The sequence below is a fragment of the Pteropus medius genome, unplaced genomic scaffold, assembly GCF_902729225.1.
Source record: "Pteropus medius unplaced genomic scaffold, Ma_sr-lr_union100, whole genome shotgun sequence".
Classification (NCBI taxonomy): domain Eukaryota; kingdom Metazoa; phylum Chordata; class Mammalia; order Chiroptera; family Pteropodidae; genus Pteropus; species Pteropus medius.
The window spans coordinates 1684007-1703294 of NW_024354498.1; the positions used below are offsets into that span (position 1 = coordinate 1684007).

At 38.6% G+C, this 19288-nt stretch overlaps 1 protein-coding gene across 1 annotated transcript in view; it reads right to left on the reverse strand.

The window, feature by feature from the left end:
- Positions 1-2113: 2113 nt before the first annotated feature.
- SMS (spermine synthase) overlaps positions 2114-19288 on the reverse strand; it is a 40328-nt gene continuing 23153 nt past the window's right edge. Inside the window, exons 3-9 of the mRNA XM_039852279.1 lie at positions 16968-17143; positions 16072-16226; positions 15511-15600; positions 9676-9790; positions 8797-8876; positions 3975-4090; positions 2114-2621 (exon numbers count right to left, since the gene is read on the reverse strand). Coding sequence (XP_039708213.1) covers positions 2582-2621; positions 3975-4090; positions 8797-8876; positions 9676-9790; positions 15511-15600; positions 16072-16226; positions 16968-17143 — 772 coding nt within the window. The 3' untranslated portion in view covers positions 2114-2581. The remainder of the gene's footprint in view (positions 2622-3974; positions 4091-8796; positions 8877-9675; positions 9791-15510; positions 15601-16071; positions 16227-16967; positions 17144-19288) is intronic.

Consider the following 19288-nt stretch of genomic DNA (forward strand, 5'->3'; position numbering starts at 1 on the left):
AATGTAAATTAAAGTGGTTTATTAACCCAAAGCACAGCCACGTAAAAAGATTATTTGGTATAAAAAGACACTCAGCAACAAAGTGATAGAAGGTTAAGTGTTTCCTCGAGGCCACATTGCAGCTCCTTTCAAATAATGTCACCCAATGGCAAAATGCTGTTCTAAGACTAGGTAAGGAGCTTGAGCTACAATATCAATCAACGAACTGCTTCCTTCGCCGAGAAAGCCTTGCCAGGGACTAAAAGGTTCAAATGAAGTAATAAACAAAGTGCTTAGAAAACAAGAATTGGTTAAAGACTTCACTTTGAGCTGCAATGCTCTCTAGAGCCTCGAATGCAGACCCAATGATATATTAACATCACACGCACTTCCTTAGCCCTGTCCCACAGGTCATGGGGACAGAATGAAATTTATCAATTTATCGAGATAAACGCAAATTATTATGTCGGCAATAGCTAATGCTAGCAAGGAGGGGACCACTCAACTGCACGGGGAATAGTAGCACATTTTTCGGGAAAAAGCAGCATTTTAAAAAATAAACCAATTTTTGACATCTGTTGACGTTGGATAAAATTTAAACTACAGCCATATTTGTCTTGTCTAATTAAAAAGTGGCTATATGATACTACAGTATTCTATTTTAGATTACAAATGAGACCATAACACTATAACACTACACCCGTTAAAGTAAAAAAAAAAAAAAAAGTGCTTAGATCTTATAACATTTCCTGAAAAATGCAGCATAGAGGATTTTAGTTGAGTTCAGCATTTGCATGCCTTTCTTTTAAAACAATTACAAAGATGTCCAAAAATAAAGTCAGGCATCATCCTTTCTCCAGTATGAAGAAGTGAGTAGGGTCAGAACTTACCATTATCACCCAAAATAAAAAAATATTGATTTCCTTTCCTTTCTTCCAGTACCACATTCCTTATTCTCTGGGATGCATCTTCCCTGGTCTGGCACAACCTGACCCACCTTCATTTGTAACTCTGGGCTCCTGGCAAGACCCGTGTCATCAGATTCACCAGTGGACTGAGCCTAGGCCTCAAGCTAGTCTTCATGCCCACATATTAGTAAACATACCCAGACACCAGATATCCTTGGTTTCTTTTCTAAAATGGAAAAAAAATCCAATTCTGTTAACCCAAAACAGTACTCTAATTATAATAGTGCCATCATTTTTAATCTTAGTTTACAGAGCCTTTCACAGCATTATAGAATCATTAGAGGGGTGCGTAGGATTCTTAATGTCTACCAATGTCATTTCTAAATTTTATGCACAAGAATAATTGCTGAAAACCAGTCTAGTTCCAACATGACTCTAACTCCTCTTATTATGTTGTTTTTTTCTCCCATGCTAATCTAATAAAAATTAGTAGGCATACACTCATTTTTTAAGAATATGTCAGGTACCATGAACGTATTTTGGGAGGAAGAATGTTCTGGCTTGACAGTAACTCCATCGCAAAAAAACACTGAATATTTCATTTTTAATGCTTTGCTTACTGTGAACTCAGCATAAATGAACTCTTTCCATTGATAAAGCATAAACCTTTTATAAAAACAGACTAACTCAGTGATGTCTAACAATCCACGTCAATACAGCCTCACCTTAGATGTGGATTGTTCCCCACGAATACATTGCCAAGCCGGTAGTTACACACACTTCCTCAGGTGTGTTTACGTCGCTCTGGTTGCAGTCCTCTCCACAAACTGTCACCTATCTGTGCATTCGAAAATATTCTCAAAGCTTCACAGCAGCAATCCAAAATGATCTTTATTTCCACCATTTAATACACTGGTAAGTAGTGGGACTAGAAATAAGCTTTTGACTTTCAACTTTATAGTAAGGCCAAATCTTTTCCTATCCTCAGGTCAATTTTATAATGAAGAACTGGGGAATGTAATAGGCTGTGTATCATTTACCACAATGGTAAATGGAAGTCATTACTACTGTTCAAAACAGGCCCTCGGGCCATCCTACTACAAAGAGATAAATGGCATAGAGTGATATAACAGAACTAAAAAAATACCAAGAGACACCTTTGTTCTGTGCCAACGGAAGTGAGAAAGAAGGGACCTAACTGAAATAAAAAAAACGGACACAAGAAATTTCTCATTCGTAATTTTAATCAAGGCATTGCTAATTCGTTTAACTTTCTCATAAACACCAAATTTTAATATCTAAGTCAATCAATTTTTGGGGGAAAGAAACACCGTCAAGAACTTCCTGCAGAACAAAACAATGATCTTCATTCCTCCAAATGACCAAATTCGACGTCTACCAAAACGAAACCCAAAAAGCCCACATAGGAAAAAAAGGTAACAAAAATCACATTCTAGGGGTTCAGTGCATTTAGCAGCCTTTGCTATGCTATCTAATCATCCTTCAGCTGACTTTCAAAAAAAAATAACACCCTAGTTCATCAAAATATACATTTTCCATTTGATTTTTTAAATTAAAAATAATTAAAAAGAAAACTTGAAGGAACTCATAATCAATTGCCTGACTTGTTTTGATTTCGTGTATGGAGGTCAGGAAGGCTTTTTCCAGCACAGATGATTAGGGGACATCGATCTTCAAGGTTTAGCTTTCTTCCAAACAGTGTAAAATACCCACCTGGACAGGGAAGTCAAGGAATGAAAGCAGGTAATTCAAGGAAGAACAGGCATCACTTCAAATTTGTTTGCTGGCCTACAAATTGGAAAATGGATGTTTCATAGCTTAGAGCACTGTGGTCATGAGAATGAAGGCCTCTTAAATAAGGCCATTTTGCAGCCTAGAAACTCACCACTTGTGACATTGGGGAGGGGGATACGCACAGAAAAGGCTAAAGGCTCGCACATCTTCTCTCAGATAACACTACTGCTTCCAACATCTCTAAGATGTTTTAGGGAAATAATATGAGAAAGGTGGAAGGGAGGAAGAGAGCTGGAGGGAAGCCAGAAGGTGGAGGCTTTTTTTCCAAATGTTATCAACTGATTTCTAAAATTTTTTCAAAGATAAACACCAACTTGACAGTAAAAAATGCTCTGAGAGGAACACCTTGATGAAAGTGGACTGTTGGGGGTGGGGCGTCAAAGCTCTCCACAGGCCACGGAAGAACATGGCCAGCAAGCAAGCACACAGTACTCAATTCATCCCAGGGAGGGCTGGGGGGGTTCTGATGGCTGCAAGCCTGCCCAGCCTTGCACGTCAGGGCCTCACGCAGGCCAGCAGCAGTCACAGGAAATTCTGCTGCCTCAAGTAAGGAAGTTTTTGTCTGCAGACTACAGTCTGCCTTTTAGGAGGAAACGCATTATAAATTTCCAATGTCGATGCTCTGTTTTTTCTCCAGGTTCTTGTGTTATTTCTCTGGGCTAACTTCACTAAGTAGAACTAACGGAGAACACCATTAACTTTGAGATCCCCAGCACTGTTTTTAGCTCTCTATTTCTACTGCAAATCAGAATCGAGTACAGTACAGAACTATTAAAGTAAGATAATCTTAATATAAAAGTTGAACACATGTCTTCAGTCTTTTTGCCTGCTACAGCTGAAGTGGTCTTCTAGACTAGGACTTCTGAAAGGTTTGAGGTGCATGTTAATCCCATGGAGGGCTGAAGGCAGGTCACTGGGTGCCACCATCAGTGTTTCTCATTGGGCAGCAGGCCAGGGCTGGGCTTGAGAATTTGCATGTCTATCTAGTTCCCAGAAGATGCTGCGGGTCTGGGGACCTTTGTGAGAACCAGTGGTGCCTGAACATTAAAACCAGCTGGAGGGCTGTGGCAGATCACACCCTAGAAACTCTGAGGGTGGGACCCAGAAATCAGTATTGTTTTAAAGCTCCCAGGGGATTCAGTGTGCAGTCAAGTTTGAAAAGTAGGGCCTTTTATACTACAGAGCTAATCCTATTTATTTAAAATGTTAAACTGGCACGGGACTGACTTGGGTGTTCTGATCTGGCAACGCGATGATATGGCCAAAGGATACAATTCCAAGTACGAAGGGACGCAGATGATCTCCTTTGAGAATTCCACAGGACAATAGAGGCGCCCGAGCTGTTCTTCATAGAGTGATAGGGCTTCCGTCAAATTGACACAGTTCCCCTAAATTAGAGAGAAAAGCAAATAACGGGATTCTTGAGTCCTACTGAGGGTCCCCCTCATTTGAAGGTCGCTAACTAACAATAACAATTCCAGCTTTAGATAAAAGTTCGCCTTAGAAAATGAGATAAGGCTTCTGTACTTCTACAAATTACATTGAGTTCTATTTATAGATCCATTAGCCCATTATCCTTCTACCTCATTTTCCAAGCCATTTCAAATGATTAGAGTATGAAGCAACAGAAAGCAGTGAGACCAATTTCTCATTAGTGACAGAGCCATTGTATCAACACCATGCAATTAGCAAAGATTCATACACATAACCCATTAGAAATAAGTTTCCTAGTTGTCACCACTGTGTTGAGAATGAAGTATCAAAAAGACAATGTTGTCAATTTCTAGAATGGCTTAAACTACGACCCTCATAAGAGTCTAAGATGTTGGCACAGAAAACTATATTCACACCCCGCCCCATGCTTTCCCCCAAATCTGACTTAAGGCCTAAGAGAACAAGTCTATTCAGCATATATACACTAAGGATATTGCCCGGTTCCACTCCTTATCGAATATTTTCTTTTGACTTCATTGTTCTACACTTTCTCTTTCTTGCCCCAACTTTTTCAGCCTCTCCAGGAGCTAGTGCTGGTCAGTGTTATACAGAAGTGTGCTGGGGACTACTGGGAAAGTTTTTTATTCTGGACAATCAAGGATAAACACAGTGACCCACCCCTTCAACTTTCTTTAAGCCTATAACCTAGCCGTAACCAACATTTGGAGCTACAGTGGCCACTCTGTTACTATAAAGAAAAAAAAAAAGGTAAAGAGAATCAGATGCCGGCCAAGACACAGTAGAGCTGCTGATGGATACAGCATCTGTCTGGTTCAGTAGCAGTGGTTCTCGATCTTTAACGTCCATATGAATCATAGCTGATCTTGCTAAAATGCAGGTTTTCATTCAGTAGGTCTGGGGTAGGGTCTATCATTTTAGTACAGTTTCCCCCTCCCCAAGCACTTGCATAAGATTTAGAAAACAAGATGGGCATTTAATACCACCGATTTCCTTTTCACCTCTGAAGCTGACATTTGGAAGACTAAGTGAATATATGAGCTGATTCCATTCCTTCATAAGAACTTCACTATAAATTTGTCTCACAAAAGCCAAAGATAATGTAAGATGAAAATTATTTACAAATAAAGGCAGCCTGTGATGTAAGCATTTTTGAGGGCGGCATTTCAAAACCAACCAACCAGCCAGCCAGCCAGCCACAGGCAAGCGGGTAGACAGAACTATTCTGAGAGCTGGCCTTGGTGGTTTTAGCACATTTGCTTTGCATGACGTCATGATTCAGGGCCAGTCTGTTTAGTAACCCATCATCTAGGGTCCTGCAGCGGGATCTGGCCAGAGTGCTCTTTGCCAGCATATAATTTGATTTCGACATCAAGTTCACCATGAGAGCATATAAACACCACATGTATAATTTAAGACTCACAAATAGAAAACACTGCCTGGCTGTTTTTAGAGCACAGTGCCACTGGTGAAGGTATAGAATGGAAATGCCACCGAGGTGCACAGTTCAACGGTTTCTCTTGCCATATGAAAACTGACACCACGCTCTCTCTTTATGGAGGGTATATGGGAGGACCTCCTGACAGAGAATGTGGTCAAGAAATAGGATACTTTCAATTTGTTCTTCCTCAACATTGTCAAAAAGCAGTTTAAAAAAAGAAAAAAAAAAAACATACCACAAATAGAGACCTACCCCCAAAAAAGTAACGTGATACATTTCGCTTTCCTGTGTATTTAAATGGAACTACATTTTTTTTCTTAAGAGAAATGGGAAATGCAGAACAAAAATCTAATAGCAAAGAATTAAGCATCTACCAAGGATGAGAGAAAGGGAATAATGGGGGCGGGGAGGGGGAGTAAATCCAATTTGGTAACTTCGGTTCTAGAAAGTTCTTTACCCATGTTAGGTATAGGTAAGTGACACTTGATTTTTTACTTTAGATTTCTGTATTGTTTCTGTCTTTTAAACTTAATGGCATGTATTGCTTCTGTAATGTCAAAAACAGGTCCAGAAGAATACATCCTTAATGAAAGTATTTTTATCAAGTTCAAAAGCTAGCGGAACTAAACATAATAATGATTTACTAAATCACACGTGTGTGAAACATCTATAAAGAACAGCACAGAATAATAGGAAAAAAAAAACAACACCACTTAAGATGGGTTAGTTCTAGAAGGTGGGCATGGATTTCGGAGGAAGGCAAATGTGTCAAGGTACTTACTGGTAATGTCCAATTCTCAAGTTGGGGAAAGTCACAGGTTTGCTAATCTTTTGCATCATAATTTACATGAATGTCACATATATATCTTTATGTGTATCAAATGACCTAGTTTGAATAGGGAGTGGAGGAGAGAAGCGAAGGAGGTCAAGTTTTGGACCTGCCTCCTAGTCCCATGAAAGCGATTCCGCCTCAGATTCAGATTCACGTTCCCCCGGCCACCCCACGATGCTTTCCCCAGCTTTGTGGCACAGTGACAAGGCAGTCTTCAAACAGCCACAGTGACACTAGTGACATCATAAGCTCGCTACGGTAACACAAACCATTTTAGTCAGGAACATTCAGCTTTTGTCAATCACCTCGTAACAGGCCATTTTTAATCTTACTCCGGTTCTAAGTGACTAACTTGGGGAAGGGAGGTGAGTGTGAATCAAGGTTATTTTCTGCACATATCGCATGGCAGTTTAAGGAGATATTACACTGTGGCAACGACATCAGTACATTCTGAATCAAACCACCCTGTGCTCTTGACTCGATGACTGCTTTTTCAAAGGCCTTTGTCCCCCTAGTCCGTATGAATCTCACCAGGTGACACCACACATTCAACTACTGAAGGTACGTGATTCCAGGTATGACAATGAGATCACCCAACTGTAATGAATGCAGGGACAGGAAACATATCCTAATACATATTTTGCACTATTCTTGGAAACCCGCACAGCCCTGGGCTTGTAATGTGTTTTTTGGTAAAAGCCAGTTGGCAAAGGCCTGGATCGTTAATATTTAACGAATGGGTTGCGGTGATCTGTTAAGCAACCGTTTCTATTAATCTTCCATACTGAGGTAACAGCTCTCCAAGAAGGCAGTCTACCAGTCCACAATGAGAGAAAATAGTCACACTTTCTTCCTAACTCCACCTGTGGTGCAGTACGAACTGACTGGTTTGCAATGGATCCAAATTGTTTTCTTTTGGTTAAAGACCCCAGAGCCTCGTGTTCTCCCTCAACTGAAGTTTCATGAGATTTCCTTCTATTTGCAGAAACATGAAAAGAACCAAATTCTATAGGTATTTTCTGCTTGAGAAATATCCACTCATGAAAAAACTCAACTCACTGAATGTGTGTTGCTTTTACAAGAATAAGTCAACTTTCAGCAGGTTTCATTGTAGATTTCCTGGAAAGCAAGGGTCAGCAAACTTCTTCTGAAAAGGGCCACACAGAAAATATTTTAAGCTTTGCAGCTCATACAATCTCCATCACAACTCTTCACTGCCACCCCTGTAGCGAGAAAGCAGTCATAGAGACTACATAATGAATGGAGGTAGCTGTGTGCCAAGAAACCTTTACGAAAACAAGCAGTAGGCAAGATTTGGCCCATAGTTTGCAGGACTCTGCTTTTAAAGAGTCAAGTCTAAAATGTGTAAAAAAAAAAAAAAGATCATTTAAACCATCAGGGGAAAAATCCATAGACGGGTTGTCTGTTCCTTGAAGCTTCCCACTACTCTCACCAATATCTATGATTAATCACATCGTGGAGGGAGCGGGCGCGGGGGGGAGGAAGGATCTTACATGCAGGGGGAGGAGAAGGAAACAGGATGGGGTGGAGCCTAATTCAAGGTGCCTCAGAATTGCTAAGTTGTTTTTAGCTATTAATCTCAGATCTCATACACTGTCCAGGGTCTGCTTGAAAGTGCCTCCTCAGGAGAATAAAGTTAAGACTTCTCTACTAGTTCTTGATATTTAAACATATTAACGCTTTTTAAAGGGGATGAGGTGGAGTAGAGAGGTCCTCCTGAACACACTGAAGAATTACAAGGACCGGAGTGCGCTACTACCTAAGTTAAGTGCTTATTTTCTGGTTATGAATCAAAAGATTTCTGTACCAAGGAAAGAGACTGGATCGTCCATTAGCTGCTTTTGCTGTCAGTTTCAAAATTTTGTTAAGGACTTTACTCCGTTACATATGTTTTTATATATATCAAGAAATACGAACTTCAAACTTTAAATTAAGAATCTCCAAGGGAATGAGAAAAATAGCACAGTTTTCTTCCATCTGCTGGCAGGAGTTCATACTATAGCCCAAGCAGTGTAGGAAATTTACTTTGGCTTTTCAATTAAGAATCTCCTAGAAGATAAGGGGCAAAAATCACAATCTGTGTCTCCATCTGGTGGCATCAGCTCATACTACAGCCAAAGCCCAAGTTTGAAAGATGGGGGACATTAAGGTAACAGGACACAACAGAACCGATTAATTCCCAGCAGATGCTGGGTCAGTTATTTATAAACTTACTGCTTCGAAAAACAATCCAATTATGCTCTTCCAGCCTCCACAGTCATAAATGTCAAGAACATGCATTCGAATGTCAAAATAGAATATTCTTATTGAGAGTTTGGGAGGTAATAAAAAACGGGTAATGAGCCTACCTGTGTAAAATATTTCCCATCCTGTTTCAGCACTTTCATGGAGAGGTCAAGAATCAGTCTCAGAAACTCCCAGGTGGAATCTGGATGTTGAAGAAATTTTAAGTTTTATAAACATGGAATTGCATGCATCAGAAACAACAGCTACAGTCACTCACATTAAGACTAAATGACAACAAAAGAAAACATAAAGAGCCATGAACGTAAGTCCCAATACTCAAGAGCTTATTCATAAATGATACTGTATTGTCACAAACTGGGTGTCTTTCACATATGTGCACAAGCAAGGTCAAAAGCAAATGTGCATGTACTTAGCACTGCTCTCACAACACCAATAAAGATTCTACACAAAGGCAGGGGCTGAAATATGCAAGATGACAGCTGTAAGTAAGGGGGAAAGCAGCAATATCCCGAGAGAGAAATTGCAAAAGTCATCAGGTAGGGACCGAGTCTGCAAACTCAGCAGGAACACAAGGTTACAGAAAAATCCTTAACACTGCAATCCCAACCCAGCAGTGATTTCGAGTGTGTGTTCTGAGACAGGGAATTGTCTCTGGTTTTGCTTAGACAGGTCACCAGTTTGTCTCATTGCAGCTTAAAAATCATGTATTATAAATAATCAGTCGAGCTGTCGTCTTGATGATAGGATTATGAATCTTTTTCTTTGTTTCAAATGACTGAGTTTTTTGCTCATTTAGTGGCAGAACAGGATTTGACCAAAGCCAAATCTAGCCATCTTTCCACTGTGAGCCTCAGCTTAACTACCTTTAAAAAAATGAAGGAACTTAACTAGACAATCTCTAAGATTCTTTCATACTCATATGATGCCAAGAAAAACATTTCCATGAATATTATTTTGGTTAAAAACAAAACAAAAACTACCTTCTTCTGGAGATGTGGAGATTGGAACGGCTGTCAAATCATTAATCACATAATCAAATTCTCTCCCTTCTTTGGCGTACCTCTTCAGTACTGGAATACAGTCTTCTATTAGGACCTTCCAGAGAGAACAGGAATAGATGCATGTGAGCCAACACATGTGGAAGTAGTTAAACACTTGTTAAGGAAGGGGAAAAATGCAAGCTGGGGCTGAGATCCATAGCACCTGACACACAAACAAAAATGACTTCCACCCATGCCTGTAAGGACTAAAATTCATATGCTTTATATGCTTTCTCATTTAAACCAAATTCTATAGGTGCTATTATTAGCCCCATTCTACAAAATGGATAAACCAATTTGAGAGATTAGTTTGCCGAAGACATCCAGTAAGAAACGGAGCCAAGAAGTACACCTAGAGGTACACCTAGAGGTATCTGAAAGTCAGGTTCATGTTTTTAACCCTAATCTACATTGCCTCTCCTACTAGCTGTTATTTTCTTCTATTTTTAGTTTTTCTTTTACATGAAGTACTGAATGATTTCATTGCCTACTGATGTCTTTTCGCATCCTACTTCAAAATCTTAACACCTATGGTTTTTTCAATATCCTCTAATACTATGAGTACTGGTACTGGTACTGCCAATAATAAAGCCATGTAACAAACACCAGCTCTCACAATCAGAGTCGCCAAGGAGGGGAGGGAGTACCACAGTTAGAGCTGGAATTCTCACACAGATCCTTCACAGTAAATTCAAGAACTGAATGTGGGGTTTGCTTTGCCTTATCTTTCAAGTATTGAAGCTATACGCTGGGGACCCATCTGGTTCTAGACGACATCCTGAACTAGGCAGGAGTTATTCACCTTGTCTTTTTCTAGTTAAAGAGTACATGTTCATGTAAAAAAAGTTTCAGATTTCACTGAGCACACAATGCAATATACATGATGTATTATTAAACTGTACACTTGAAAGCTATAATTTTATTAACCAATGTCACCCCAATAAATTTAATAAAAATTTCACATGTAACGAATGAGAAATCAAGTTTGCCACAATTCTCTAAAATAATCTATTCCAGATTTTCTCCTATGAATGTTCCTATGTATAGCTTCAAAGTCACAATTCAAGAAACTGAATCTTACCATCCTGCTTTATAATTTGTTTCACTTAATATGTCATGAAAAGATATAGAAGGCAGTAACACCCCAGCTGCCTTCAACCTATTTATCAATTCCATTTGATGTGATCAGATTTTTTCCCCGCTATGCTCATATAGGCTCCTAAAAACACTCACCCACAAATATATGCGAGTGCTTGTTCTCTTTTGTAAACCTGGGATCACGCACCGGGAACATTCTGTGCTTGAAAATATTTAACTAACACCACTCCAGGTAAAGATTTTTTTTTTTAAAACTATACCATTCCGCTAAAAATGTTCTATTCTTATTATCATCTTCATGCCCTGGCCCCTACAAATAGAGCCTTTGTGTCTGTGGGCTGGGCGCTCAAACATTGGGTTGTCTAAACAAAAGGCATGTGTTTTTTAGTTTTGATGGCAACTCATGCTGCAACCAGTAATGTACGTAAGGAACTGTTTCCTTGCACCCTTCCCAGCACTGTACGCCATCTGTCTTATATTTTGTCAAGTCCCTTACTAATGTTTTCACATGAACTTCCTGGGACACCGACAAGGGTGATCATCTTCTCCTAAGTTATTTGGCTTTCATCTTCTGAGAAGTACAAGTTCATATCCTTTACACCTTTTTTAATTTTTAAATTTAAGTCGCAGGGACTCTTTGTATCATTAAAGAGATTAAATCCCTGTCATGTTTGTTAGCAGTAATTTTCCAGTCTGCCTTTTGGCTTTATGGTATTATGTTGTCCTTACAGTTTCAGAGTTTCTTGCCCTTTCTTTAAAAGGTTCCTCAACTTTTAAATTTTCCTAAATGTATTAGTTTTTGTATTTAGAGCTTAAACCATCTGAAATTAATTCTTCTATGGCTTTTAGGGTTAGTTAACTTTGTTCTCATGCAGACGGACGGCCCATTATACTAGCATCAATTATTAACTGAATTTGTTTTTCCCAAGTGAAATGAGTAATAGAGTGAAGGAATAGAGTGAAGAAATAAAATGGAGTCACCATGGTCAAACTGTTCAATTATTAAAATAAAGTAGGCTAAGGCATGAAGAAACAATTCTCTTCTTGCCTTAACTAGCCTGGGAACTTAAACTTCTGAACTTTCCGGTCCTGCATCAACGCCTGGATCCACATCCACTGGCTGTACGTCAACGCCTAGACCTACATAACACCCTCGAGATGAACATATGAATGACCTCAAGAAGAAATTGTTCCACTGTGCAGACCACCAGACATCTGAAGATTACCATCCTGGACCAATCCAGGGGCTAAGAACGCAGGACTGGTTCTTCTCAAGAATGTACTTTTTACTATAAAAACCTTCAGCTTTCCTTATTCCATTTGGAATGTTCCTGATATTGCCTAGTTGTGTTTCTGGTTTGCAAATCCTAAGACTCTTGAATAAATAAATCTTTGTTATTTACTTCTAACCAAAGCATCCTGGTTTTATTTCTAACCAAAGCCTCCTGACTCTTGAGTTGAGTTGACATATCTTAGGCCATAATATTAGTTTTGTGTGTTCAAGTCTCTAATCTGTCTATTATCATTTGAAAAACATAATTGTTCCGTTAACCTTTTTAGAAAATATTCCTCTAATCTGTCTATTTCTATGTCAACATCATACTTCCTATTTGATGACTATGCTTTATAGTAAATTAATAAACAAGAGGGCAAATCTCCCTTCACTATGACTATTTACAATTTTTTTCTTGGCTATTCTTAGAAATTTGTTACAAATGAACTTCAAAATCATTTGGTCTAATTCTAAAAACTCCCTTGGGATTCTGATTAGAATTACTTATAATTAGGAAGAAACAGACATTGTCCTGAGGTTTTCATCAGAGAATGCAGTATCTCTCTCCATCCAGTCAAACTTCAGTTGCTGTCTTTCAAATAAAATCTTAACATGATTCTTATCAGTCTCACAATACATACGATTCTTGTTAAACTTGTTCTTGGGTATTTAACAATTGGTCATTACTTTGAATAGGATTTCCGGCCTACCCTCCACCCCCAAGTACCATTCAAACGGTTTTGCATTTAGCATAGTGAAAATATTTTTAGTCTGCTTTTATCAAATCACTTTACCAAATTCTCATGAATTCAACTAGCTTTCTAGGAGTTTCCTATATTTTCTAAGCATTCACATCATCTGCAAATAATTTCTATATTTATACTGTTATTTTCTTACCTTACTGAATTAGCTAATGACTCAAAAACAATCCTGAATAAAGGTAATAAGCATCCTCATCTTGTTCTTAGTTTTCGTGTAAATGCCTTATGTATTCTGCCATTTAATATAATATTGTCTTTGGGTCTCTGTTTCAAATATGTTTAGGTAGTTTCCCTTCTTTTGTAATTTTGTTTAACCTGAAGTTTTCATTAAGAATAATTAAATATTCTCAAATGCTTTATCAATTAGTGTTATTTTCTCTTTTAAATTATTTGTATGATGAATTATGTTGATTTTTTAAGATTCATACCCTGATATTTATGTACTGAAACCTCCTTGTGCGTAATATATAACTCTTTAAATAAACTGATAGATTGAATTTACTATTTTACTTAGATATATTGTGTGTACATAAAAATTGATCTTTAGTTATAAAAGGAATAGAGAATGCTTAGGAACATTTTCTATTTTCTAAAAAGGTTAACGGAACAATTATGTTTTTCAAATGATAAACAGTTGCAAAGACCTGCTGTTTTCTTAACGGTAATAGCATTTTACTGGCTAAGGGGCTTGCCTGCTGCTGCCCCACAAACCAAGAACCCCTCACCCCTTTTAGAGCTTGGGGAAAATGCTCAGCCTCAGAAGAATTTTCCAGGCTCCCCCTGGTGGTTGTTCTGTTCCAGAAAGCAGGCAGGGGAAAAAGGATGCATTCCAGCAAGCAACTTCCTCAAGAGTCAAGTCATTTCAAATAAAATACCTTTCCCTTCCCTAAAATGTCCGACTGTCTATGTCACCATCTGCCTTTGGTGCTCTGCCTTCAGATGGACTCTCGAGTGAGGCTGGTTTCCCAGGCCATTTTTGTAAATCTTTCGACTTAATGGTCTTTAATTATAACAGTCCACAACTCCACAGTACTACAGGCTTGAGTTCTGTTTACATATTTTTTCTTATTCTACATAAAGAAGCCATATAGAGAGCCAGGAATCTGAATGTGAATTCCTCTAAAGTTACCGTATAACCTTGAATAAATGTCCTTTCAACTTTGAGCTTAATCTTCTTCGTCCATAAAATAGAAATAATACCCACTTGGTACAGGTGGGAGGATTAAATGTAAAAACACCCCAGAGGCAGACGGTCTGGCTAACAGTACAAACATTATTTGCAAACAATGGTAACTATTAGCTCATTGTGAAACAAATCTGTCATGCTCTGGAGAACCTAATCCCCCCTGGCCCTTTTGAAACTTTCGAATAGTACAAGTGAAATATTTATCTTTCTTTCCCTTTTGCCCACAAAACAATCACGACTGCATTTTAATGTAGAGATAATTCCTCTCAGCTTAAAAAATTAACATGCATGTACCATGAAATCAAATTTGGATGCACATACATTAAGGGAAGATGGGATATGGGTAAAGTAATTACATATCAACAAATTAAAGCATTCATCTAAACTGCCTATACATCTGGAGATACACAAGATTCTGTGCAAATAAAACATTTGCTTGCTTACCTGGCTCTAACGAGGACTGCAGGGATAGACATCGAACATAGGCATCCTTGAAACACAATACAAAATGCATCCTACAAACTGTAGTGATTGGTCAACTCGTAAGCACAGTAGAATTTAGGACGGAAACTAATTTGCTTAGCAAGAAGCAATTGTTCCTACGTCAAACATTTTAATCATCTTCACTTTCCAATTAAATACCTGAATTCCCTCTGAAAGACCCAGAACACGGACAAATTATACAGGGAAGAGAGACCAAAGACGATGGTTGCCAGGTCATAAAAAGGTACACGACATCTTTCATACAAGAATGAATGAATACTATTAAATTCAGAGAATTTAGAGATCTTATTATATGTACACATTTGCCCTAAATATAAATCTATGTATAGCTCACAAAGAGACTGAAAGGTAGCAGAACATGCCACCTAAAAATATGCCACTTTGGCATATTGACTATTTTGAGCTGTAGGCACTTAAAAAACAGCAAATGTTAGGGAGAGGCTTTCTCCGAACTAGCCTTTATCTGCCTAAAGACAGAGTCAACCCAGGAAGATTGCCTCTTATCACAGGAGAGAAGACTGACACCACGTGGACCCAGACAAACTTTGTCACAAACTATCCTACCTCCTCCTGTCTATGCTTCTAAGGGCCTGTTCATCTTTCCTAAGTCATTTACTCTCCCCTAAGACAACTTTGTCCTCTTTCTCTATTAATATGACATTTAAGCCTAAACTCTAAAGCTACCTCTGAATTACTGATTTTTCTCTGGGTATCTCCCACATATACATGTTAATAAACTTTCGTTTTTCTCTTGTTAATCTGTCTTTGATTATAGGAGTCTAAACCAAGAACTAGAAGGGCTGAGGGAAAATTTGTTTCTCCACTACAAAATGATCTTTTTTCTTCTTAACCAATTATTCTTAAAGTTGCTTTAGGAAGGCACAATTCAGATCAGTAACATAACTATCATACTGTCAGTTGACTTAAAAACAGTATCCAGAAAACTTAATTACCTGATAGCAGTCTCCTTTAAGATTGTCTAAGACGTCACCACATGTTTTTCGCATGTATTTCTTACATCCATCAATCACCATCTGGTCGATGTTCGAAACAGGTTAAGGAGAACTGTACCCTGAATTTGGATGTATCGAAGAATTCTGAAATAGTAATACTTTAAAGATTGAGAAGACAAACTAAAGTTTTATAACACTAATTTGGTTATCACAAGTTAAAAACAGAAAAGGTGAATGAGACAATGAACTTATTTTTGCACCAAGGACACTCAAAAGGAACTGAATTTTCTTTTCTTCTCATGAAAAAGCCATTTCAACAAATGCTGAGCGATAAACACGGTACCCAAGTTGCTTGCTTGCTCTTTAATTCACAACTAGATTATCTCTGCTTCTTTACTGGTGGCCACATAAAAAGGCTATTGGTAGCAAACTGGAATGTATCTGTTCAAGGCACTCTTTATAGCACATTTGTCTCATAACATTAACTGGAGTCTTAAGAGAAAAAAGGGCAAAGAAAACAAAAGTAGCCTATTGAACTTGACGTCGATCAACAAAGGATATCTCTACCATAGTGACCATCTTTGGTTTCAGTTTGACTATTTCACATAATATGCCGCCATCTCCGCCTCCCAGAATCAGCACATCTTTGCCAGTGTAATCTTCTTTGCCACTGCCCATGATGGCTCGGGTATATGCCAGATCACTCTCCGCCAGGTCTAGGGAAGAGAAACAGATCCAAAATGGTGACTTGACCCAAACCCACATATGACTTGACTCATCATACTACAAAGTGCTGGAATCTAGCCTAAAACGTTTCACTTTAAATCTTTAAAAACTGTTAACAATGTACGAAGGTTTTTTTTACCTTTGGATTGTGGAATTTTCATCAACCCTGCCCATCTGACAGCTAATAAGTTACATACAGGTATGCATTAGTCATTAGCAAGAATACACTCTTAATAATGTACTGATGTGTATCATTAAAAGCAATTGCCTGTCCAGACGAAATGATATCACGTGTAAGAGATGTTTCAAAATATGAAGGAGAAAGTGGACCAGCATTTAGAGGAAACGAGACTGGTCAGGAGTTGATAACTGTTGACACTCACTGGAGAGTATATGCTAGTTCATCATACTATTTTGTCTACTAAAGTTTGCAGTTTTCCATTACAAAAAAGGTTTTTTTAAATAAGCAATTACATGATTTTTGAAATACAATCCAAATACTTATCGCTAAGAAATTAAGGGAACATCAAGACGAAGTTTTCATGGCTCTGCTTATATAAAACACAAAAACCCAGACAATCCACAGGTTAGTATGTAAATGTTCATTTCAAAAAACAGTGCCAAGGACGAACCTGGGCAAATCCACAACAGTGTGGTATTCATCAGGAAAACACCACAGTCCAACATCGTCACTTTGTTGTACACCATTGGCGTAGGGATGGAATACTTACTGACATCCCCATTAAGGATGAGAATATTTCCAAATTGCTTTGAGTGTAGAATTTTAATGTTCTGATAAGGTGAATCTTCATCATACACCACTTCATCTATGTCGTACTCAACCAGGCGGCCATCAGCAGTGGGCCAGTATCTGTCAATAGCTCCTCCTCGAACTAGGGGTGGTAATCTAGGAAAAAAGGAAAACAGGAATGCTCCTTAAGAGAAGACTCCTTAAGGTGAGGCTGCCTTAAAAGTGGACCTGAGAGCAAGAGTGTGCAGAAGAAATAAGCCGCATGGACCCGAGGCCAACTCCTGAATAGTATCCAACGAATCTAAAGCTTGGCCTTTTAGGTTTAGCAAACATGGCCACCACCACGTCAACAACTGCTATTTATAGGACTTTTTAAAAAACTTCCTGGCATGATTGAAATTTTTTAAATAAAAAGCTGAAGGAGAAAATGGCCACTACGGACATTGCCTTCACGCATAAATACTTCAGCAGGGATTTCTTAAGACTGCCCACATGACCACATTGTCATTATCATATTCATGTAAGTGCACATGTATTATACAGGTATTGTATCAGGGGCAAAGATGTGTGCTCGTCCTATATACTGGTGATGCGAAAGTGTGACCACTTGGTTAAAGTAGATGCCACTGGATCTGTCTACTGGGAAACGTACCTTTTTGGTTTCCCTTGGAATTACTAAACTAGCTGTTAAGTGGAGTCCTCTCAAAGTGGGTGAAGGTCCTGATCTCCCAACAAACCTTCGCCAGGGGATTTGACATCTAGAAGATTCTTGCCTGAATCAATTATTTACTACAGCGGCTATAAACTGATGCTTTTCTGATTCCATTCTTCTGTTAAGTACTCAGTATTTTAGATAAAGTGAGTGTACTAGAAGCTACCAGCAGAGGACACTAAATGACAGGGAAAAACAGACCTGGAAAAGGGGCTTGGCAAAAATCTAACCTGAACATAAACAAAGTGAGAACTCGTTGCACACATAACACAACGGCCTGCAAATTATCTGTTCTTGGACACAGTGGTGTTTGATAGCAAACAGCCACAGACACCTGAAATGCTGGGTGGGAGACTCTACTTCTGACTTGCTCTGATGAGTTCATTTCCCCTCCCCGCTCATCTGCTTCCCAGAGCACAGTCTAGACCTGTTTAAGTTAATGAGGTTTCCTATAAGGAAATAGTACTAACATATATGTAGAGCACTGAGGTTTACAAAGCAAGTTTCCATAAATCTCATCTCATTTAATCCTAACAACTCCCAGTTTAACCTCTTCTTTATCCTCCAGGTTAACAAATTCACATGTTGAAATGTTAGGCAGACCACAGGTTTTTCTTGTAAAATGTGGAGTCCCAAAAAGGAAATTCCCCACCCCCAGGCAGGCAAAAAGGACTCGCGGGAAGCCTCTCCCACTCCTGGCTGATGAGTGGGGGGAGTGGAGTGAGGTGGGAGAGTGAGCCACCTGTGGCACTAGATGAGGGTGAAAAATATCAAGTTACAGCTTTTCAAGGGCAGAAACCTACTTCCTAGTTGACAGCCAGCTGTTATAGGCTATTAATGAACTATGCACAAACCCACTGAAAATAAACAATGCCTATTCTCAGTTGTGTCCAGAGTGCCTTGGCTAAGGTTAAGAGCTCTTTCCTCGATTGCAACACAATGGTTTGTAAAGACTGGCAAAGAAACAACAAGGATCTACAACAGGATGGGGAAGCCATTCCCTTGAGGAAGTATTCATGCTAACATGACGTGCATCTCCCTGTAGTGGGCTAGAGGAGACATTCTGGAACCCTAAACCAACTCATTTCGATCTTTCACTGCTGAAAATCAAAACTGGATTGTAGAGAGAAAGTCAGACAGAGTATGTCCTGGGCCTTGGGTACAGTGAAAGTTGCAAGAACTTTTTTCAACAGACCTAAGTGATGTGAGCTTGTTTTCCTAACTCTTTTCTTTTGAAAAGTAGAATACAAAAAAAATTTTCTAATAAATCCCACAGCTTCTTAGATAAAATTTCACATTTAATTCATCAGCCACAGGAGAGTAATAATTTCAGATATTACTGAGTTATTCATTGATGACTGAATCTCTAATATAATGTCATTCTCCAGACAGGAAAGTGGCACCATCCTCGTCTTTTTGACACCGATAACAAAGGGCCTACAACAAAGTATTTCCAACCACCTTTTCTATATATATTTTATGAAAATATATATATAAAAGCGATAAGCCAAAACTAAGGTATTTTAAATTAAAAATTTAAAGCTTAACTCCTACTCTCACTTAGAAATCTATACCAAAAAACAAAACCA